This window comes from Choloepus didactylus, chromosome 4 (genome assembly GCF_015220235.1).
Source record: "Choloepus didactylus isolate mChoDid1 chromosome 4, mChoDid1.pri, whole genome shotgun sequence".
In the NCBI taxonomy this organism is placed as follows: Eukaryota; Metazoa; Chordata; class Mammalia; order Pilosa; family Megalonychidae; genus Choloepus; species Choloepus didactylus.
The window spans coordinates 46,479,431-46,505,100 of NC_051310.1; the positions used below are offsets into that span (position 1 = coordinate 46,479,431).

Below are 25,670 nucleotides of genomic sequence, written 5' to 3' on the forward strand. Positions count from 1 at the left end.
AATAGATCATATGCTGGGACATAAAACAAGCCTCAATAAATTTAAAAAGATTGAAATTATTCAAAGCACATTCTCTGACCACAATGGAATACAATTAGAAGTCAATAACCATCAGAGACTTAGAAAATTCACAAATACCTGGAGGTTAAACAACACACTCCTAAACAATCAGTGGGTTAAAGAAGAAATAGCAAGAGAAATTGCTAAATAGATAGAGACGAATGAAAATGAGAACACAACATACCAAAACCTATGGGATGCAGCAAAAGCAGTGCTAAGGGGGAAATTTATAGCACTAAACGCATATATTAAAAAGGAAGAAAGAGCCAAAATCAAAGAACTAATGGATCAACTGAAGAAGCTAGAAAATGAACAGCAAACCAATCCTAAACCAACTACAAGAAAAGAAATAACAAGGATTAAAGCAGAAATAAATGACATAGAGAACAAAAAAACAATAGAGAGGATAAATATCACCAAAAGTTGGTTCTTTGAGAAGATCAACAAGATTGACAAGCCCCTAGCTAGACTGACAAAATCAAAAAGAGAGAAGACCCATATAAACAAAATAATGAATGAAAAAGGTGACATAACTGCAGATCCCGAAGAAATTAAAAAAATTATAAGAGGATACTATGAACAACTGTATGGCAACAAACTGGATAATGTAGAAGAAATGGACAATTTCCTGGAAACATATGAACAACCTAGACTGACCAGAGAAGAAATAGAAGACCTCAACCAACCCATCACAAGCAAAGAGATCCAATCAGTCATCAAAAATCTTCCCACAAATAAATGCCCAGGGCCAGATGGCTTCACAGGGGAATTCTACCAAACTTTCCAGAAAGAACTGACACCAATCTTACTCAAACTCTTTCAAAACATTGAAAAAAATGGAACACTACCTAACTCATTTTATGATGCTAACATCAATCTAATACCAAAACCAGGCAAAGATGCTACAAAAAAGGAAAACTACCGGCCAATCTCCCTAATGAATATAGATGCAAAAATCCTCAACAAAATACCTGCAAATCGAATCCAAAGACACATTAAAAAAATCATACACCATGACCAAGTGGGGTTCATTCCAGGCATGCAAGGATGGTTCAACATAAGAAAATCAATCAATGTATTACAACACATTAACAAGTCAAATGGGAAAAATCAATTGATCATCTCAATAGATGCTGAAAAAGCATTTGACAAAATCCAACATCCCTTTTTGATAAAAACACTTCAAAAGGTAGGAATTGAAGGAAACTTCCTCAACATGATAAAGAGCATATATGAAAAACCCACAGCCAGCATAGTACTCAATGGTGAGAGACTGAAAGCTTTCCCTCTAAGATCAGGAACAAGACAAGGATGTCCGCTGTCACCACTGTTATTCAACATTGTGCTGGAAGTGCTAGCCAGGGCAATGCGGCAAGGCAAAGAAATAAAAGGCATCCAAATTGGAAAAGAAGAAGTAAAACTCTCATTGTTTGCAGATGATATCATCTTATATCTAGAAAACCCTGAGAAATCGACAATACAGCTAATAGAGCTAATAAACAAATTTAGCAAAGTAGCGGGATACAAGATTAATGCACATAAGTCAGTAATGTTTCTATATGCTAGAAATGAACAAACTGAAGAGACACTCAAGAAAAAGATACCATTTTCAATAGCAACTAAAAAAATCAAGTACCTAGCAATAAACTTAACCAAAGATGTAAAAGACCTATACAAAGAAAACTACATAACTCTACTAAAAGAAATAGAAGGGGACCTTAAAAGATGGAAAAATATTCCATGTTCATGGATAGGAAGACTAAATGTCATTAAGATGTCAATTCTACCCAAACTCATCTACAGATTCAATGCAATCCCAATCAAAATTCCAACAACCTACTTTGCAGACTTGGAAAAGCTAGTTATCAAATTTATTTGGAAAGGGAAGATGCCTCGAATTGCTAAAGACACTCTAAAAAAGAAAAACGAAGTGGGAGGACTTACACTCCCTGACTTTGAAGCTTATTATAAAGCCACAGTTGCCAAAACAGCATGGTACTGGCACAAAGATAGACATATAGATCAATGGAATCGAATTTAGAATTCAGAGATAGACCCTCAGATCTATGGCCGACTGATCTTTGATAAGGCCCCCAAAGTCACTGAACTGAGTCATAATGGTCTTTTCAACAAATGGGGCTGGGAGAGTTGGATATCCATATCCAAAAGAATGAAAGAGGACCCCTACCTCACCCCCTACACAAAAATTAACTCAAAATGGACCAAAGATCTCAATACAAAAGAAAGTACCATAAAACTCCTAGAAGATAATGTAGGAAAACATCTTCAAGACCTTGTATTAGGCGGCCACTTCCTAGACTTTACACCCAAAGCACAAGCAACAAAAGAGAAAATAGATAAATGGGAACTCCTCAAGCTTAGAAGTTTCTGCACCTCAAAGGAATTTCTCAAAAAGGTAAAGAGGCAGCCAACTCAATGGGAAAAAATTTTTGGAAACCATGTATCTGACAAAAGACTGATATCTTGCATATATAAAGAAATCCTACAAGTCAATGACAGTAGTACAGACAGCCCAATTATAAAATGGGCAAAAGATATGAAAAGACAGTTCTCTGAAGAGGAAATACAAATGGCCAAGAAACACATGAAAAAATGTTCAGCTTCACTAGCTATTAGAGAGATGCAAATTAAGACCACAATGAGATACCATCTAACACTGGTTAGAATGGCTGCCATTAAACAAACAGGAAACTACAAATGCTGGAGGGGATGTGGAGAAATTGGGACTCTTATTCATTGTTGGTGGGACTGTATAATGGTTCAGCCACTCTGCAAGTCAGTCTGGCAGTTCCTTAGAAAACTAGATATAGAGTTACCATTCGATCCAGCAATTGCACTTCTCAGTATATACCCGGAAGATCGGAAAGCAGTGACACGAACAGATATCTGCACGCCAATGTTCATAGCAGCATTATTCACAATTGGCAAGAGATGGAAACAACCCAAATGTCCTTCAACAGATGAGTGGATAAATAAAATGTGGTATATACACACGATGGAATACTACGCGGCAGTAAGAAGGAACGATCTGGTGAAACATATGACAACATGGATGAACCTTGAAGACATAATGCTGAGCGAAATAAGCCAGGCACAAAAAGAGAAATATTATATGCTACCACTAATGTGAACTTTGAAAAATGTAAAACAAATGGTTTATAATGTAGAATGTAGGGGAACTAGCAGTAGAGAGCAATTAAGGAAGGAGGAACAATAATCCAAGAAGAACAGATAAGCTAACGTTCTGGGGATGCCCAGAAATGACTATGGTCTGTTAATTTCTGATGGATATAGTAGGAACAAGTTCACAGAAATGTTGCTATATTAGGTAACTTTCTTGGGGTAAAGTAGGAACATGTTGGAAATTAAGCAGTTATCTTAGGTTAGTTGTCTTTTTCTTACTCCCTTGTTATGGTCTCTTTGAAATGTTCTTTTATTGTATGTTTGTTTTCTTTTTAACTTTTTTTTCATACAGTTGATTTAAAAAAGAAGGGAAAGTTAAAAAAAAAAAAGAAAAACAAGGAAAAAAAAGATGTAGTGCCCCCTTGAGGAGCCTGTGGAGAATGCAGGGGTATTGGCCTACCCCACCTCCATGGTTGCTAACATGACCACAGACATAGGGGACTGGTGGTTTGATGGGTTGAGCCCTCTACATAAGTTTTACCCTTGGGAAGACGGTTGCTGCAAAGGAGAGGCTAGGCCTCCCTATGGTTGTGCCTAAGAGCCTCCTCCCGAATGCCTCTTTGTTGCTCAGATGTGGCCCTCTCTCTCTGGCTAAGCCAACTTGAAAGGTGAAATCACTGCACTCCCCCCTACGTGGGATCAGACACCCAGGGGAGTGAATCTCCCTGGCAACGTGGAATATGACTCCCGGGGAGGAATGTAGACCCGGCATCGTGGGACAGAGAACATCTTCTTGACCAAAAGGGGGATGCGAAAGGAAATGAAATAAGCTTCAGTGGCAGAGAGATTCCAAAAGGAGCCGAGAGGTCCCTCTGGTGGGCACTCTTACGCACACTTTAGACAACCCATTTTAGGTTCTAAAGAATTGGGGTAGCTGGTGGTGGATACCTGAAACTATCAAACTACAACCCAGAACCCATGAATCTCGAAGACAGTTGTATAAAAATGTAGCTTATGAGGGGTGACAATGGGATTGGGAAAGCCATAAGGACCACACTCCACTTTGTCTAGTTTATGGATGGATGAGTAGAAAAATAGGGGAAGGAAACAAACAGACAAAGGTACCCAGTGTTCTTTTTTACTTCAATTGCTCTTTTTCACTCTAATTATTATTCTTGTTATTTTTGTGTGTGTGCTGATGAAGGTGTCAGGGATTGATTTAGGTGATGAATATACAACTATGTAATGGTACTGTAAACAATTGAAAGTACGATTTGTTTTGTATGACTGCGTGGTATGTGAATATATCTCAATAAAATGAAGATAAAAAAAAAAATTGAAGGGATACATCCAGCAAGAACCACTGCTTTTGGTCAATCAGAAACTGTACTAAGAGCCTTAACATTTTTTTATTCTCAGTTCACCTCTACCAAAAATCTTTTCTGTGTAAGGAGAAGAACTGGAGGTCTTCCTCTCTCTTTCATGAAGAACTCAGCCTTGAAGCCATTTGATTAAATGTAATAGAACAAGACAGACTTTGCCCAGGAGTGGTAGGAAGAAGAGGATGTAGGGTGTCATAGCTCAAGTGAGGGAAAAAGGGCATCTGTGCAGCTATGAAGAGGAGGGGTAAAGGAGAATGGGACACACAGGAGGACTGATCAAATAACTAAATATATTAAGGATATTGGGGGCCAGGTTTCTACTGTTGGAGAATGAATTGGCAAAGGTATGTGTACTGGACAGCAATGTAAGTTACTTTTCTTATGATGGATTAACCCACTGGGCTCCAAGACCCTCCAATAGCGGCTTCAGTCTGCCTCCACCTACTTCTCCCCAACCTCATGTCATGCCCTCGCTGAGTTCCAGTTGTACTGTCTTCTTTGAGCTCCTTAAGCACCGCTCTTTTCAGGCTCAGGGCCTTTGCACATGCTGTTCCCTCTCCCTGGAACACTCCCACCACCCCCTAAACTGGCCAACTCCTACTCACCACCTAGGTCTCAACCTGAATGTCAGTTTCTCTGAGAGTCCTTCCCTAACTTTCCAGCCTAAATTATATCCTTTCTGTTAGAACATCTCTCTTAGATCATCTTGTCTTCATTCTGACACTCATCCCATTGGTAACGATGTATTTGTGTTTATTTGTTTAACGGCCACCTCCCTCATGAGACTGGGGGTCTAGCAGGGCAGTCCCTGGGCAGCCTTTGCTCACCCCTATTTCCTAAAGTCCAGCCGAATTCCTAGCCCCTGCGAGACACTCTAGATACTGTTGCTGAATAAGTGAAGGAATGCATGACTTTAAATGAATATGGCAGAGAGGAAGACAGCACACATCTTCCTGCCCCTAAACTGAACCATCCTTGAGAATTGTGCCTTTGGTTGTGACGGATGACAGGACAAGGGATTCAGTCCACAGGTGGCTCCTGGGAACTTTTAAAACCCACTAAAGCCTGGGGGCTTCTCTAGTCGAAAAGTAAGCCGCTGTGCATTCATCACCACAATCTATTTTAGAACACTTTCATTACTCCAAAACACAAACAAACAAACAAAAAAGTAAGCCTCTGGCACTTCAGTAATAAATCACTTGAGGGAGGGTGGGAGGAAAGATGGACTTATTTGTAAAGACCTTTGAAAGAACAACTATATGGAAGAATAAATGTTTCCACTGCTCAGGATTTGGGAAATTCTAAAATAATGTTACATATAGGAAATGACACGAAACATCAAAGTTAAGCAGAGGTGCCTGTGTGAGAACTGCTTTGAGAGCTTTAACTCTCAAAGTTTTTTGGCTTCAGAGCCATAATCAACACTTAACCTTCAGTGCCCTTTAAACAGGGGACATTTCTCATTTCAGAGGAGCACCAGGCTACTTTTTCCCAAGAGAAAACAATTTTAGAATGATGTGTGAATGTATGTGTGAGTGTAGTTTATGCTTTTCAGATTTCATACTAAAGAAAATGTAATTAATGGAAAAGGGTAAATTCATAAGGGTATGGAAGGAGAATAATCAGAAGGAAAGGAAACTTAACTCTCATTGGAAAGTAGGGTGCTGATGAACAAAACTGTTAAAGGCATGATTAAAAATCTCCTTGGGACTGACTACCTCACTCCAGAATAGGATGCATATGTCACAGTTTTAGAGAAATGAAAGTCATTTCTGGGATGGAGAATAATTGTAGAATGCACCTCAGCCTTGAATTTCAGCCTCAGCCTTGAATTTCAGCCCAAATCTACTACTGAGCTTTGGCCTCTGAGGGGCTGAATAGGTGAACGCCTACTTCAGCATCATTCCCGGCATCCCTGAACCTGCATGCGTCAGTGGTCCTGAGAGTGTGTAAGTCCATCACATCTGATCAGTACAATGACCTCAGAAATACAAACAAGCCATGTGTCATCCAGATTTACTGCTAATATCTGAATATTGACTTCAGCTAATAGTCAAGGTTTGTTCTTGAGCGATAATGTTAGACTTTTAGCATTTGACTACTAAATGCTAAATACTGAAATTGTATAACAATTCAAAATTTTACAAAATTTCAGATTTGTTCTTACATCCTACAAATTGATTCTATGATGGTGAGGCTTGGCTTCAGACTTATGTTGACATACTGATTTTTTTTTAATTCATTTTTATTGAGATATATTCAGATACCATGCAGTCATACAAAACAAAGCGTACATTCAATTATCTATAGTATCATTATATAGTTGTGCATTCATCACCAAAATTAATTTTTGACATTTTCATTACCACACACACACAAACAATAAGAATAAAAATTAAAGTGAAAAAGAACAATAAAAGCAAAAAAGAACACTGGGTGCCTTTTTTTTTTCTTCCCCCATTTTTCTACTCATCCATCCATAAACAAGACAAAGGGGAGTGTGGTCCATATGGCTTTCCCAATTATATTGTCACCCCTCATAGGCTACATTTTTATACAATCGTCTTCAAGATTCATGGGTTCTGGGTTGCAGTTTGATAGTTTCAGGTATTTACTGCTAGCGATCCCAGTTCATCAGAACCTAAGAAGGGTTGTCTACATTATGCGTAAGAGTGCCCACCAGAGTGACCTCTCGGCTCCTTTTGGAATCTCTCTGCCACTGCAACTTATTTCATTTCCTTTCACATCTCCCTTTTGGTCAAGAAGATGTTCTCCATCCCATGATGCCAGGTCCAGATTCCTCCCCAGGAGGCATATTCCACATTGCCAGGGAGATTCACTCCCGTGGGTGTCAGATCCCACGTAGGAGGGAGGGCAGTGATTTCACCTGCCAAGTTGGCTTAGCTAGAGAGAGTGAGGGCCACATCTGAGCAACAGAGAGGCATTTGGGAGGAGGCTCTTAGGCACAATCATAGGGAGGCCTAGCCTCTCCTTTGCAGCAACAGTCTTCCCAAGGGCAAGTCCTGTGGTAGAGGGCTCAGCCCCTCAAACCACCAGTCCTCTATGTCTGTGAGCACCTCAGCAGCCATCGAGATGGGGAAGCCCAAAACCCCTGCATTCTCCACCAGCTCCTCAAGGGGGCTCTGCATTTTTTTTTTCATTTTTTTTATTAACTCTTTTGTTTTAAATCAACTACATAAAAAAAAAATTTTTTTAATACAATAAAAAAACATTTCAAACAATCCATAACAAGGGAGTAAAAGACAACTAACCTAAAATAACTTTACTTCCAACATGTTCTTACTCTACCCCAAGAAAATAACCTAATACAGCAACATTTCTGTGAACTTGTTCCTACCATACCCATCAGAAATTAACAAACCATAGTCATTCCTGGGCATTCCCAGAACATTAAATTTACCCGTGATAGTTTATCTGTTCTTATTGGGTTATCATTCCCGCTTACTTAATTGCTCTCTGTCACTAGTTCCCCTACATTCTACACTATAAACCATTTGTTTTACATTTTTCAATGTTCACAATTAGTGGTAGCATATAATATTTCTCTTTTTGTGCCTGGCTTATTTCGCTCAGCATTATGTCTTCAAGGTTCATCCATGTTGTCATATGTTTCACGACATCATTCCTTCTTACAGCCGTGTAGTATTCCATCATTGTGTATACACCACATTTTATTTATCCACTCATCTGTTGAAGGACAACTGGGTTGTTTCCATCTCTTGGCAATTGTGAATATGCTGCTATGAACATTGGTGTGCAGATATCTGTTCATGTCACTGCTTTCAGATCTTCCGGGTATACACCGAGAACTGCAATCGCTGATCAAAGGATAACCCTATATCTAGTTTTCTAAGGAAGTCCCAGACTGACTTCCAGAGTGGCTGAACCATTATACAGAATTCCAATTTCTCCACATCCTCTGCAGCATTTGTAGTTTCCTGTTTGTTTAAGAGCAGACATTCTAATTGGTGTGAGATGGTATCTCATTGTGGTCTTAATTTGCATCTCTGTAATAGCTAGTGAGGGTGAACATTTTTTCATGTGTTTCTTGGCCATTTGTATTTCCTCTTCAGAGAACTGTCTTTTCATATCTTTTGTCCATTTTATAATTGGGCTGTCCGTACTCTTGTCATTGAGTTGTAGGATTTCTTTATGTATGCAAGATATCAGTCTTTTGTCAGATACATGGTTTCCAAAAATTTTTTCCCATTGAGTTGGCTGCCTCTTCACCTTTTTGACAAATTCCTTTGAGGTACAGAAACTTCTAAGCTTGAGGAGTTCCCATTTATCTAGTTTTTCTTTTGTTGCTTGTGCTTTGGGTGTACAGTCTAGGAAGTAGCCACCTAATACAAGGTCTTGAAGATGTTTCCCTACATTATCTTCTAGGAGTTTTATGGTGCTGTCTTTTATATTGAGATCGTTGATCCACTTGGAGTTAATTTTTGTGTAGGGTGTGAGGTAGTGGTCCTCTTTCATTCTTTTGGATATGGATATCCAACTCTCCCAGCCCCGTTTGTTGAAAAGACTGTTATATCCCAGTTCAGTGGCTTTGGGGGCCTTATCAAAGATCAGTCGGCCGTAGATCTGGGGGTCTATCTCCAAATTCTCAATTCGATTCCATTGATCAACATGACGCACTGATTTTAACACTCAATCATTCAGCCACAATGTGTAACAACTCTAATATTAATGACCATACTAACCAGCATCCTTTAAAACACCCATTTTCATAAGGAAAAATGATAAAATGGGGAATTTCAGATTCCTGAAATAAACCCGAAGCCCTGATATATTCTATTTCCACAAAGGAGACAAACTCAAGAGGAACATTTTTGTTTTCCATTCACACCTGTCCAAAGACTTTTGAGTCAGGGGATTTTTCCTCCTTTATTCTCCCTTTCCCACCTCCAACCCCTGTAAAACAACAACCTCTTCTTCCCAGACTGGTACCTCCTATTCTCTGTCATACCTCAGTAAGAATAAAAGAAAAGTCCAAGGGTCCTATTCTGATGGCGAGTGGAAAAGGGATGCCAAATGATCAAAGGTTCCTTGTGTTGGAAACACACAGGACATATGTCCACAGAGCCCCCAGACAACAGACAGTGACTCAGAACCTAATCAAGTGAGTTATCAGGGAATGCAACTGCTAACCATGAAGCTCCTCCTAAAGTAACCAGGTCCATCACCAAGTCCCAGCCCCTCCGGGGAAGCTCAGCTTGTGTCACGCTGTGCATAAGGAACAGCGGAGGTGGGAGCAGGAACTCTAGCTGAGAGAGCTCGTTCTCAGAGTCATTTGCTAATCTCCAGCTGTGACTTGTGAAAAGAGGAATAATTCATTTTATTGAGCTCTGAGCTTTAGGTTAATGCAGAAATTGAGTTTAGCAGTTTGAGGGAAAACTCTGGTTCATTGGCATTTCCCTTCTTTCCAGGGAGGGAAGATGAAAATAACCTTTTCACACTATTTTTCCCTATAAGCACTTGTCTTTTCCTATTGTTTTCTGCCTTGGCTAATTAGAATTTTATGATAGAAATGAGCTTAAGGAAATGATGGCAAAATAGAATGGTGGCAATATATGCATACATTTAACTAAGACTGGAACCATTTTAAATGGTCCAGTTAGTAGAAGTACCTCAAAGACTGGATTGCAGGATTTAATCTGCTAAAAGGTCTCATGAAGTCAGGAGACAAGATAAGGGTAGTTAGGCTGGACTTCAGAACCTTTAGCTTCCTATCCAGAGCCATTAGCCAGCTGCCTCACTATAGTTTGCTCAATTTCAAGGAAAAGTACTCTATCATTAAAATAAAATGACCACCACCCAGTTTTGAACTACTGATTAGTTCTGATGGCTGGAGACATACCACAGGAAGGTTTCAGAGAGATAATTTGTGACTAGAAGAGAAATGCTGATAAAGAATGACATAACCTTATGAAATTCTAGTTACATACAAAATATTAGAAAAGAGAAAATGAAAGTTCAAATTAAACAGTAACTTTCTGCTTATAATCTCCTTTTTGGAATTTCTGGCCTCACAGGGCTTAAAAGACTTCAATTTGCTAAGATCCAAAGAAACAAAAGGCATTATGTTTCTCATTTGAAGTTTCATTCTTGGGATCTGCTGCACAATTGCCAATAAGGACCAGGCTGGGAGATGCTCAGACTTCTCATATTTTTCCAGTCAAATAATAATTTACAGTCATATAATAATTTTCCAGTCAAATAATTGTTTCAAAGTGCAATATGAAAAAGGAACACAGAGTAGCAGGTCACAACTAAGCCCACAAAAACATGAACTTTCCTTCATCTCCCCTTCATCAGACCTCAGAGTTCAGGTCTCCAGGGGCATACCATGTAGCAACGACTGCTCAGTTCAAATGGAGCATCTTCTCTAAACAGTATTCTAGCAGAAGCCTGTCATAGTCAGGGTCATAAGCCTATCCAGGTAGCCACAAGCTGAAGAAATACCAATCTCAAAGCAGACTCTCCCTCGTGGTTGGATAAGCTCAAGGAAGAAAGAAGAAAGCTTCCTATGGAAGGTTGTTTCCCAGATCCCCTCCAATTCCAATCCATAGCTTACCTTGGTACAAGGTGGTTGAACTTGTAAGAACTGAAGACCTCTTGGATCTTTTCTTCTACTTTTGCCTGGCAATGATGAAGATGATGGGAGAGAGAGAGAACAAATACAGATAAGACCTCTATCAACTTTAGCCACCTATTGCCACAAAGGCCTACTGACTAGAATTGCTTGACATGTTTTTGTACTTTATAGTACTGTAACGCTGAATTCAGGACTCTGCAGGGTGACGGGTTTAGGACAAGGAGTGAGAAAGAGAATCCCCTGTGTGATGTTAGTGTTCTCCACTAACCTAATCTATATATCCAAACTAATGGCAGTTTAGGAAATGGGCTTCCTGGTACCAGTACCTCAGGGAATAGATGAAGAGAGAGAGACACTTTGCTTGAAAGATTTATTCTTACATGCTCAATAAATTGTTTAGGTGTTTATTACCTGGCCACCCTCAAATTCACAATTAATTCCTGCCATAGGGCCATACTTATTATCGTCTGATTGAATGGCTTAACTAAAGGTATTAAAATCACCTAAGTAATTTGCAAAAACATCAATTCTCAAAACACCAAAGGGATAACAAATGTGGTCACTGGTCGTCCATCACACACAAGACTCCGCAGTCCCTTAAAACAGAAGTTAGGTCCCAAAAGAAACTAGATTCCTTGTCTCCTCAGAAGACCACATAAGAAGGTAGTTTTACAGTGCAGCCTCTGTAAGGAAAAGGGTATTGTAATGAGGGAGGGGGCATTTCACCTCCATCAGTATCCCTGCTCTTTTTCAGGTAGGCAAATGTTCTCATTGGGATTTCAAGATACATAAGGATCCCTTTCTTACAAAATTTAAAAAATGTGTCATTTATTTCTGAAACATCCATTGAGTGAGAGCTTCTAGTTCCTTTGACAAGTATGCAAGAATTATTTGTGATGATGAGGGAGCAGTGATGCAAATCATCTAAAACGCAGCCAATCTAAAATTCATCTACACTTGGTTTTAGGATAAATTTTGCTATTTGCTTTGGAACATGAGTTTGAGGGATGATCTAAGAATTCACAAAACTTCAAAAAACAGACTGAAGTCACCATGAGAACCTGACTCAGAAGGAATAGGAAAGTTGTCTCAGATTCCTCATAATTCTTTTTCCATTTCAGATACTCATTTGGGACTAATATAAAGCACCAGTCTAGATGGAACACAGACTACATTTCTCAACTCATGCCTTACTTAGCTGTAAGCTAAATGAGATAGAAAAATATACAAGAAACATATGTCAGTAAAAACATTAAAAATTTGCCTACTATGTACTTTTATAGCTAAGAGCATTGATAAATTTTGGATGAAAGAAAACCAAGTGGGAGGAAAACTCATTTCTTTACCCAAAAATAAGCCTATTTAAATCAATACAACTTAATATTCAAAGCTAAGGATGAGCCCATCTCCTCCTTAGCATTTTGACACTTAGACCCCTAGGGAAAAAAGCTTCTAGGCAAGAACTCCTTAATGAGAAGTCTCACAGTCAGCTCCCACTTGGGCAACATAAGCAGTGAAGTACCAGATGAGGGAAACAGAGGTTTATTTTTGAACTGAGATACCCCAGAGAAACACAGAGATTCATCATACCACAAACTGGGAAATGCTTAAAATATTCCCACTTTTTCTTGTATCACTTTTCTTTGGATTTCCTAGTCACTTTTCTTCAGAACGAACAAGTGGTATTCCAAAGCGTTAGTAATTGACTCATATTAGAAAATTTAAGTTATTCATTCTAATAAATATTTGAGCATTACAGAGCTGCTAAAAATAATGGACAAATAACAATTTATTTTCCCTTAAGAACTGGTGAATTTTTGTCAACAAATGTAATGAACATACCATACAATTCACCCCTTTAAAGTGTATGATTCAATGACTTTTAGTATCTTCACAGAGTTGTGCATCCATCACTGCAATCAATTTTAGAACATTTTCATTACCCCAAAAAGAAACCCTATACTCCTTAGCCATCACCCCTAATCCCTTCATCCTCCCAGTCCTAGGCAACCACTAATCTACTTTCTATCTCTATAGATTTGTCTATCCTGGATATTTCATATAAACAGGTCATAGAATACATATGGTTCTTTGTAACTTGCTTCAGCTGTCTTAAGTTTACAAGGTTCACCATGTTTTAGTATGTATCAGCACTTCATTTCTTTTTATTGCCAAGTAATATTCCATTCTATGGCTACAGCACATTTTGTTTAGCCATTCATCACTTACTGGACTTTTGGGTTATTTTGGTTAACCACTTTTTGGTTATTATGAACAGCACTGCTGTGAACATTCATGTACAGTTTTTGTGTGTATAAACATTTTCATTTCTCTAGGGTATATGTCTAGCAGTGGAAATCCTGGATCATATGATAACTCTACATTTAACTGTTTGAGGAACTGGAAGACTGTTTTCCAAAGCAGCTGCACCATTTTACAGTCTCACCAACTATGTACAAAGGTTCCAAATTCTCCACATCTTTGTCAACACTTGTTATTATCTGTCCTTTTGAGTATAGCCATTCCAGTTGGTATATGAAGTAACATCTCACTGTAGTGTTGATTTGCATTTCTTTGATGGCTAAGGATGCTGAGCATCTTTTTTGTATTCTTATTGGCCATTTACAGATCTTCCTTCTTTGGAGAACTATTCAGTTCCTTTGCCTATTTTAAAAACTGGGTTATGTGTCTTTTTATTATTTCTTTATCTATTCTAGATATAAGCCCCTAATCAGATACATGATTTGCAAAAATTTTCTTTCTGTCAGTTATCTTTAGGAACTGGTATATTTTTTAATAGAAAAAGATCATGTCAAGGTCACATGGAATGGTTTTTAGAGTACAATAATACTTAGTAAAAACCCTGAAAAAAAATTTGCCATATAATAATGGATTAATATAAAAATGAAAAAAAGCACTCATTTAGGGATGAGAAAAATCAAAGTAAGCCCTAGAACTTGGAATATCCTTTTTTGACTTCCTTCTTCCCCACAGAGCCTATTGTTATCTAAATCAGAATAAATGTGTTACTGTAAAGATAAAAGCATTCTTTGAATGTTCTGATTTACATAACATAAGAAAAGGAGAAAAGCTAGTTATGTATAAAGGAGTTAACAGAGCAGGCCTGAGACTGCTCTCTTTAGAAAAGCCTATGGACAGTGTTGGTCCTTGGCTAGTGTTTGAGAACTTGGATTTCAGGAAAGTTCCAACCATTTCTAGAGCTGATAAGAGTGACTCACTGTGCCTAAACAACACAAACAATGTGGTTTATGCCAAACATGTGCTTTCCTTCTGGGAGTCTGGAATTTTGATTCTGTGCTAGGGAGGGGATGCTTATGTGATCAGCACCCAATAAAAACCTTGGGCATGTGTCTCTAAGGAGCTTCCCTAGTACACAACATTACACACATGTTGTCACAATTCAGTGCTGGAGAAATCAAGCACAGACTGTATGACTCTACCGGGAGAGGACTCTTGGAAACTTGCACCTGGTTTCCTCCAAACTTTGTCCCATGCATCTGTTCCTTTTGATTTTGCTTTGTATCCTTTGGCTGTGTTGAGTAAAATAAAATGGCCACCTGCACTGGGCATTGCTGTGAGGGACTCCTTTCCAAGAAGGGCTTTCCTAAAAGACAAAAATGACCTGCAGGGGCTTTCTGAGAAAATGGAACACACCCTGAAGAACTGCAGATAAGCAACACCTGGTAATAAACCAGTTTCAGTCTGGAATAGACAGCTTAACAAAATGGACAAGCATACCATACTAATCAATGTATATCTGATCCCCACTTTGTAAGACACCACACCTCATGTAAAATGGAAACTTAATGTCAGTCAGTCAGAACATTTCCTCACTTGCTTCTGTATTTGCCCTATATGAGCTTCCCCTTTCCCTTCCCTTGGTGGAATTCCTTTCTACCTTCTGAGTGGGATGCTGTCCAATTCATAAACTGCTCAAAAAAATCTGTGAGATTCTAATTTAGAGTTGTTGAAAAGTTTCTCTTTTGACAGAGGTAATAAATAATAGCTACTAGTACAACTATATGCTGAATCCTGTGAGTCCCCCTAGCGAATCAATGAGCCTGGGTGGTCTTGGGGAACTCTGACACACTAGTAGTTAGGGATTCAGCACTGAGGACAGAATTAAGGGAAGTGATCACAACAACTGCATAATATCTATTAGCAAGATGTATAATTAAATTTCTTTTTAAAAAGTTATCAAAATCTTTAAATATAAGAAAACTGAGTTAGGCTAGGCTACCTGTTTTTAAAAAAAGAGGTAAACTTGTTTTATACATACAAGCACCTGCACGCACACACTATTTTAACGAAAACAAACAAACAAAAACTGAATCATGAAGAATCTGAACATTACATGGCTCACAAATCTGAATTCAGGAAAAAAAAAAAAATCAGCTTCAATGAAGGGATGCTAAAGCTTGTCCACTTTCCCTGCCCTCTCACTTTATCTTGAATTTCCATGCTGTATTTCCATTCCCGAGGAACTGACTATTCTAGTCAAATCTCTCTTTTCTGCATAAGAATCACCACAATTACGGGGTGGGGGGCGGGGTACAATACAAAGTCTGTTTGACATCCCCATAACAACAGCTAATTTTCTTTTGGGTAAAGAGCAAAGGGCGCATATGTTCATATCTCTTGGGCACAGGGCACACAGTTCAGAGTCGTGCTAACGAAAATGATAAAGCACTCTTGGGAGAAGAATGATAGCCTGAAGTATCTGATCTATTTCAGAAACATTACTACATGAAAATGTTACAAGAAAGGCTACCAGGATTAGCCAAAGATTTAGCCCCAAGAGATTATTTCTTCAAAATCTAAATTAGCCTGAAATAAATGAATTTTGATTGGATCCTGGTTCAAACAAACAAACAAACAAAACAGCTACTAAAAAGTCTTGGAAAAAAAAAGTCTTGACAATTGGAGATATTGGATAACATTATGGAATTATTTTTTTATTTTCTTAGGAGTATGTTATTGTCTTTATGTAGACGAACATCACTCTTACGAGATGAATGCTTTATTACATAGGGGTATAGGGTCATGATGTCTTCATCTTACTTTCAAAGGCTCAGAAAAATATTACTTATATACACATATACATATGCACACACACACGCACCTCTATATATGTGTAAGGAAAAACTGTGAAAGACTGAGATTTATGTGTGTCCTGGCTAGATCATCCAATGGGTTATCTCTACCTCTGTCTTTAACTAGGCTAGTTCACAACTCTGTGGAGATAGAAATTAACTTGTAGAAAACTGACAGCAATCCAAATAATTTCTTGTCTACAGAAAAACAATTATATCTGGTGAAATATAATTAATTATCACCCTGTGGATATTGACCAGTTTTGCACCCATTTACAAATTTTTCATCTGACTACAAAAGTGTGGTACTTTGAGTTCTCTTCTGAACCATTTGTATTATCTTACTGGTTCCCTCATTAATTAATGAGTTAAATAAAATCTTTGATGTGTTCATTTTATATTTATATGAATCATGATTTTTTCCTCTTTTAAAATTTAATCCTTTAACAGTTTCTATATGGAGCAGGGGATGTGGTGGTTTGGAGCTGTATATACCCCAGAAAAACATGTTCTAAAACTTAATCCATTCCTGTGGCTGTGAACCATTCTAAGTAGGACTTTCAGTTAAGGGGTGGCCCAATCCAATCCTACTAGGCCACCCCTTAACTGGAGTCCTCTACAAGCAGAATGAAATTCAGACAGAGAAAGCCAGGGAAAGTAAGAGGTTGAAGGGCAACAGAACCAGAAGTGAAGGAGAGGCCAGGAGAGGCCTCCACATTTGGAGCCACGTAGCAGAGAGCCCAGGACCAAGCATCCCCCGAAAGCCAGTCTTCAAGAGGAAAGTACCACTTTGATTTGGACTCGATTTGGACTTTTTTCTAACCTCAAAACTGTGAGTTAATAAATTCCCATTGTTTAAGCCAACCCATTGCATGCTATTTGCTTGAGCAGCCAAGGAAACTATATAAATGGGGGTATTAGTGGAGAGTAAATAGGTATTGTCAATGTTTCTCTATATTTGAAAATTTTTATTAATAAAAGTTGGGGGGAATTATTAAAAATTAAACCAAAACAAAATAAAAACCAAGAACCTAGACTACCTTATCTAAATATAAGAAAATTTTCTGAAATGGCAAACACATCTGCATACCAAATACATTCATAAGTATGGTAGATAAACATACGCTTAAACTGATTAGAAAGTTTTTCTGGCACTTTAAAAACAAATGCTCTATAATGAGATACTACTCCACACCCACCAACAGAATGGCTAAAATTGAAATGACGTACAACAAAAAACGTTCACAAGGACATAGAGCAGTAACTCCTCAAAGGACAGATGCTTATCATTAATATGCTGTAATATTCAGGATCCCTCCTCTTGTAGAATTTTTCATTAAAGAATAACTAACACCCTATGTACATATGAAAACTTGATATAAGGCAAAGATGGCATCTCAAATCAAAGGGAAAACATGGACTATTGAGTAAATGCTGCTGGGGGGGGCAGAATTAGCTTCCTATTCACACTCTAAAAACAACAACAACAACAAACAAATTCCAGGTTGGTTAAACTTGAACCTGAAAAGCATAACTCAAATCATTAAAAATAATATATATATCTCTCTATATATAAGAAAATCTTTATATCCTCAGGATAGGAAAAATTTCTTCAAAAAGCCAAAATTATAAGGGAAAACACAGATAAATTTGACTACATCGTAATGAAAAAACTTCTGTGATGCAAAAGAACACAAATATTGCATGGTTAAAGCAAACAATAGACTAGGGGAAGACATTTTCAATGTATGTAAAAGGAAGAAGATCCGAATCTAGGGAAAATAAAAAACAAAACTCCTTAAATGGGAAACAAGAGAGGAAAAACCCAATAGAAAAATGGGCAAAGGATGTAAACAGACAATTCCCAAAAGAGGAAATAGGAGTAGCCAACAAGCATTTGAAAAGATGGTCAAATTCACTTATTAGTAAGGAAATACAAATTAAAATAAGTTAATTAATTAACAATTAAAATAAGATAACATTTTCCACAAATTAAGACCTCTGACAATATCAAGTCTTGGGGAGAATGTTGGGAAAATGGGACTCGAGTATACCACAAGTTGGAGCTTAAATTAGCCACTTTGGAGAGCAATTTTGGTATCATGTAATAAAACTGAAAGAGCACATATCCTACAACTCAGCAATTCCACCTCTCAAGTTATACCTAGAGAAATTCAGGTACATGTACACAAGAAGGCATGTATAAAAAAAGCCACTGCAGTATTTTAAACAATGTAAAAACATCAATAGGGAGGTAATGGATAAAATAGAATACTCTAAATTATACCATACTTCTAGGTCATCCCATCTAACTACTATATACTATATAGTATATACTACGATATATTCTATATATTATATAGTAGTTGTGACGGTTTGAAGCTGTATGCACCCAAAAAAAGTATGTTCTTAAAGTTAATCCATTCCCATGGGACGCACTGTAAGCAGGATCTTTTGGTGAGTAGGAGCTTAAGATGTGACAAAAATTAAATCAAAAACATTTTTTTTAATTAAAAAATAAAATGTGACATACCTTATTCAAGGTGAGTCTTAATCCTCCTACTGGAGTCCTTTATAAGCAAATAAAATTCAGACAAAGAGAGAGAAAGCCACAGAAGCAAGAAGCTGAAAGCAAGGAAACTGGGAAGAGAAGGGAGAGACCAGCAGATGCCTCTATGTGCCTTGCCATGTGACAGAGGAGTCTAGGATCAACAGCAACCTGTATTCAGGAAGAAGGTATTGCCTTGATGATGCCTTGATTCGATATTTTCACGGCCTCAGAACTGTAGGCTTATGAGGTAATAAATTTCCATTACTAAAAGGAGACCCATTTTATGGTACCTGCTTTCTTTTTTTTTTTTTTTTTTAAATCTTCATTTTATTGAGATATATTCACATACCACGCAGTCATACAAAACAAATCTTACATTCGATTGTTCACAGTACCATTACATAATTGTACATTCATCACCTAAATCAATCCCTGACACCTTCATTACCACACACACACAAATAACAAGAATAATAATTACAGTGGAAAAGAGCAATTAAAGTAAAAAAGAACACTGGGTGCCTTTGTCTGTTTGTTTGTTTGTTTCCTTCCCCTACTTTTCTACTCATCCATCCATAAACTAGACAAAGGGGAGTGTGGTCCTTATGGCTTTCCGAATACCACTGTCACCTCTCATAAGCTACATTTTTATACAATTGTCTTCGAGATTCATGGGTTCTGGGTTGTAGTTTGATAGTTTCAGGTATCTACCACCAGCTACCCCAATTCTTTAGAACCTAAAAAGGGTTGTCTAAATTGTGCCTAAGAGTGCCCACCAGAGTGACCCCTCGGCTCCTTTTGGAATCTCTCTGCCACTGAAGCTTATTTCATTTCCTTTCACATCCCCCTTTTGGGTACCTGCTTTCTGAAGCCTAGCAAACTAGAACAGTAGTGTAGATAATATTTTGCACTTCAGTGGAAGACAATGCATTGTACACAGCATACCCTTCCAGGCTATCTGATACTAGCCCTGTTCGTTGTCTTTAAACTATTTTGCACTTCTTTGTAAATTGCAGGTAACTGATAAATACGCAAACTCTGTTTTGTTCCATGGAGGTTTTTCAAAATTAATTTTTTTATTGTGTTAACTGTTCCAGTTTGCTAAAGCTGCCAGAAACGCAATATACCAGAAATGGATTGGCTTTTACAATAGGAGTTTATTAGTTCACAAATTTATAGTTTTAATGCCATGAAAATGTCCAAATTAAGGCATTAAGCAGTAGATAACCTTCTCTGAAGAAAGGCCGATGGCATTTGGGGTTCCTCTGTCACATGGGAAGGCACATGGCTAGAGTCCGCTGGTCTTCTAGTGGGTTTATCCTCTGGTTTCCATGGCTTTGGCATCCAGGGTTCCTCTGTCACATGCAAAGGCACATGGCTGATCCTTCTCTCCAAGGTTTAGCTTCTGGTTTCAGTGGCCTTCTCCATAATGTTTCTGGGCTTCTGTCTCTCTTAGCTTCTCAGCTTGTCTCTCCCTGGACATTACTGTCTAAGCGTCTCTGAGCTCTCTTCAAAATGTCTGCCTTCTATCCTCTTACAGAGAATGCCAGTAAGACAATTAAGACCCACCTTGAATGGTCAGGATCACATCTCCATGGAAGCAATCCAATCAAAAGTTTCCACCCACAACAGGTCTGCCCCAACAAGAATGGATTGAAAGAACATAGTCTTTCATGGGGTACATAACAGTTTCAAACCAGCACACTAACTATATAATATAAAATTTGCCAGTTTGACCATTTTAAATGTACAAGTCAGTGCCATTAATTACATTTACAATGCTGTGTTACCGATCACCGCCATCCATTACCAAAATGTTTCTAGCCTCCAAAAGAGAAACTGTACCTATCAAGCAATAATACCCCTTTCTCCCTCTGCTCAGCCCAATAACCTCTAATCTACTTTCTATCTCTATGAATTTTCTTATTCTATATTTTACATAAGTGGAGCCATAAAATATTTGTCAAAATTCTTGTGTCTGGCAGATTTCACTAAGCATGATGTTTTTAAGATTCATCCATATTGTAGAATGTTTCATAATTTCATTCCTTTTTATGGCTGAATGGTATTCCATTTGCAGATTTACCACATTTTCTTTACCCATTCATCTGCTGATTGATGAACACTTGGGTTGTTTTCACCTTTCGGCTTTTGTGAATAATGCGGCTATGTACATTGGTGTACAAGTATCTGTTGCAGACTCTGTTATCATTTTCTTTGGGTACATACCTAGAAGTTGAATTACAGCGTCAGGTAGTAATTCTACACTTAACTTTTTGAGGAACTGCCAAACTGTTTTCCACCAGCAAGGCACCAGAGTTCCAATTTCTCACACAGTCACCAACACTCGTTATTTAAATAACACTTTTTTTTTTATTGTTGTTAGTTAACAATAGTTATCTGTTGCTGTTATTTAAACAGGTGTCTTTTAAATAATAGCCATCCTAGTGGATGTGATGTGTTATCTCATTGTGGTTTTCATTTGCATTTCCCTAATGGCTAAAGTATCGGGCACCTTTTCATGTGCTTATTGGTAATCTGTATATGTTCTTTGAAGAAATGTTTATTCAAGTCCTTTGCCCATTTTTAAATTGGGTTGTTTGTCCTTTTGTTGAGTTGTAGGAGTACTTTATATATTCTGATATTAAACCCTCATCAGATACAGGATTTCTAAATATTTTTTTCCATTCTGTAGGTTGTCTCTTTTCACTTTCTTGATAATGTCCTTTCATGCAGAAAACATTTTAAGCTGAAATTTCCATTTATCTATTTTTTCCTTCATTGCTCATGCTGTTGTCATTAAAAGAATCCACTGCCAAATACAATGTCCTGAAGATTTTCCCCTAAGTTTCCCTCTAAGATTTTTATGGTTTCAGCTCTTATATTTAGACCCACTGATCCATTTTGTGTTAAGTTTTGTATACGGAGTGAAGTAGGGGTCCAATTTCATTATTTTGCATGTGAACAGCCAGTTTTCCCAGCACCATTTCTGAAGAGACAATTCTTTCCCAATTGACTAGACTTGGCACCATTGTTAAAAATCAATTGACCATGTGCAGCACTAAACAATGCCAACAAGGCACCAACCCTAACTTACAGCTCAGAAATCCTGGACTTTGGCTATTGCAGCACTAGCATTTTTTGCATATGCCAGGAAAGAAAAAGGGAGAACCCAGAGAAGCAGCACCAGCAGATCATGTTCCCTTTGTCCAGAATTTATTCACATGGCCACCTGAAGCTACAGGAGAAATGAACATTTGGGTTATAACTTCTATAGTAAAAGAGAATAAATGAGAAGAGAGTTGTAGTGGACATTGAGTGAGACCACATGCAGTATCTGCACACACTGTGATCTGGTAACTATTATTTTTTTCACCTAAGTGTAATTCTAAAAATAATCAGTTGAATAGAGTATAATAGCAGAACTTTTATAGCAAAAGTAAAAATTACAAAATATTAAGATATTTATTTTTTAAGTATTTTTAAGGCACTAACAATTACTAAATATTTCCTATCTAGGTATGAAATTGATGGTCAGCAAATACTGTGAGATGAAACTGAAGGCCAGAATGCACAATCTTATATAAACACACATCTTAAAATAAGGCAAAATATTCCAAAGCAAAACTTAAGCTACAAAGTACTAGAAAACTGATAAATGAAGATCTTCAAGGTCAGTATAATATTAAAGATTTAGTTAAATACTGAGAAACAATTTTATCAAGATGCATACAAACTAAAAGTTGACTGATATTAATGGCAAAAATGAAAGCCAGTAAGTATAGTTATACATAATTGATTTGCAAGATCATTTCAACAAATCACAAGTGCTCTATCCTATCCATTTCAAAATAAGAAAATGGCTTGATGAAAGATTCTGAGGCACTGGCCATGTCCTTGGAGTCTTCATTAAATGCAGGATATATTTTAAGCATGGGTTTATATACTAACAAATTTCTGAACTATCAACTTTGGTAACAGAATCAATACTCATGAATTTCCCTGGGTAAAATTTTATACAACAGTATGAATTTATTTGTTAGCTATTAACAAACTTCTTCAAAGAGAGACTGCAGATTTGGAGGAGAAAAAAAATAAAACTCAAAAGTCTAATGTAATGATATTGAATGTCTCTGCAAAGTATATAAATGTTTAAAGTTAAAAAAAAAACAAACCTCAGCTTAAACTTCTTTGGAACCCTTTTTAAAAAGAACTAAGTTACCTATAGTATCCCACCAGGAATTAAACATAATGACTCAAATGAACTATTAATTAAAATTTTTAATTAATGTCTATTTTAGCTAGTATTAAATATTTACTGTTTTTATCATAAGTAGAATCAGGATTTTGGTTGCTTTAAAAAAACGAATGCTTTTATGCATATCCTGACAAACTGAAAAAGGTGTCCTACTTTCCTATTTTCTTGTGCCCTCTTTTATTCATTTTTTCCAAACTGCCATATGATCTTTTTCCTAGCAAATTTATTGGTTACAACTGAAAATCATCTAGTGGAGCATATATGTCAACCTTTCTCTGAATGAAAATGTGTCCTACAAGGGCAAAAGTTATAGCTAAGACCCAAATTTTGTATTACTATGTGCCATGAAAGTCAAAACTTGTATGTAAAAGTGCTTTGTAAACTGCAAAATTTACATATTACCAAAGTAAGTTTACCCATGACCTCACTTTCAAAATTCCAATAAAGGAAATTATTTTTGTGTATATTTAAAAAAAAAAAAAAAATCAATTGGCCATGAATGTGAGGGTTTATTTCTTAATTCTCAATTCTATTCCATTGGTCTACATGTCTGTCCTTGCACCAGTACCACACTGTTATGATTACTATAGCTTTGTACTAGTTTTTAAAATTGGGAAATGTGAGTCCTCCAACTTTGTTCTTTGTCAGGATGGTTTTGGCTATTTCAGACCCTCTGTAATTACTTTGGAATTTGATGAATGGCTTTTCCATTTCTGCAAATAAGATTGCTGGAATTTTGATTAGGATTATGTTTGAATTTGTAGATCACTTTGGGTAGTATGACATCCCAAAAATACTAAGTCTTCTAATACATGACCACAGATGTCTTTCCATTTACTTAGGTCTTTTTTAATTTCTTTCAGTAATGTTTTATAATTTTCAGTGTACAAATCTTTCACATTTGGTTAAATTTATTTCTAGATATTTTATTTATTTAGATGTTATTGTAAAATGATATTTTTCAAATAAAACTCTTGATTTTCTTTGCAGACTGTTCATCACTGGTGCACAGAAACACAACTGATTATTGTGTGTTGATCCTGTACCCCACAGCTTGTCCCACAGAGTTATTTCCACTGTGATAAAACCTTTTGTGCCTTCACCCATATTTCAATTTCTTTATTCCATTTAAATTTGTGCTTCCTTACTTTTCTTCTGAATTGATCATAATATCTGCCTGGTTCCCTCATAAAGAAATAAAATAGAATTTTTAACATGCTCATTTTTATATCTGTGAGTCATTTTTCTGAAAATTAACTTTTAAAAGTAGTTATATATGGTGTATGGCATATGGTGTGTAAATATATCTCAATAAAATGGCTTTTAAAAAAAGTAATTATAGAGGATGAACAAGATGTACATACATTAATCTAGATAGAGATAAAAAAGATATTAAATGAAAGAAAGCAAGATGACAAAGCATGATGCAATTTACATAAACTCTTAAACACACCTTACACAAAGAGAGTGAACCGGAAGGATACACACCCAACTGGTAACAGAGGTTGCCTCTGGATAGGGTGGGAAGCCAGCTGAGGTTGGGGTTAAAGGAGACTTTAGCTATATCTGTAATTGTATTTCTTTAAACATATAATGAGAAGCAAAAAATATATATATCAACAACTGCTAATTCTAGGTTTTAGATGAAAATGGCTGTTAATTATGTTGTTTTTACTTTTCATTAACTATGAAATTTCTTAAAAAACAAAAAAAAGGATTCCAAAGTGTTTAGTTTGAGATGCCTTATCACCCAAGTCTTCCCACACCTACAAAGATAGGTAGGGCACAATTTACAGGGATAGGCAGGACACAAATTACAAAGAAGTTGCGTTCTGAAAGTTCACTGGTAAGTCAGTAGTGTAGACTTTGTTTTCCATCAAAGCAAATCAAGTCAGTTTACCTGATTGTTAGGGTCCCAGGCCAGCCCTCAAAACTTATTTAATGTGTAACATAACTAAATGTTATCCTAACAGTAAATCTCTCACCTTCTCCATTATAGTCTGAAAGCAGCTCATCATTTAGGATATGGCAGAAAGGGAACACGGGTTCGGAGTTAAGATCTAAAGTTTACCTCTGTTTCTGATAGGATAAAGGCTAGTTTTGTTCCTCGTACAGAATATTTTTATGTTTGCTGAAGTACTGTTATACAATTATATATATACATACACACACATATCTTTAAAATATATATTGTAAACTAATATTCTTTTGTATATATATTTATTAGTGTATGTATATATATAGTTTATATATGATATAAACTAATATACACATATATGAGTCTTTTTCAATGATGGAGAGATTGAGCTGGACTCCAAGAGTCAGAGATTAAGCGACTCCACCCAAGTCCCCAAAACTTGAGCACAATGGTAGTAAAGAAAGAGCTAAGCATCTGCCTGCATTCTCTACAGTTCTATTTAAAAGATGTCGTGTGGCGATTTTCTAGAAAACCAATCAGCAGAAGCACAGAATAATTTCCATTCCCAGATGAGTGGTAAAAACCAATTAATGCATTTGGTCCTTTCTCTTTCACAGCTTCTAT

General features: G+C 37.0%; 1 protein-coding gene and 1 long non-coding RNA gene across 3 annotated transcripts in view; one reads left to right on the top strand and one right to left on the bottom strand.

Moving 5' to 3' along the window:
- FNTB (farnesyltransferase, CAAX box, beta) overlaps positions 1-25,670 on the bottom strand; it is a 132,935-nt gene that overhangs the window by 99,349 nt on the left and 7,916 nt on the right. For both annotated transcript variants that reach the window (XM_037832517.1, XM_037832518.1), the window contains exon 2: positions 11,185-11,249. In XM_037832517.1, coding sequence (XP_037688445.1) covers positions 11,185-11,249 — 65 coding nt within the window. The remainder of the gene's footprint in view (positions 1-11,184; positions 11,250-25,670) is intronic.
- On the top strand, positions 22,047-24,233 carry LOC119531355. The gene is made up of 3 exons (XR_005216311.1): positions 22,047-22,226; positions 22,390-22,543; positions 24,119-24,233. It is a non-coding gene; the product is annotated as an uncharacterized LOC119531355 (long non-coding RNA).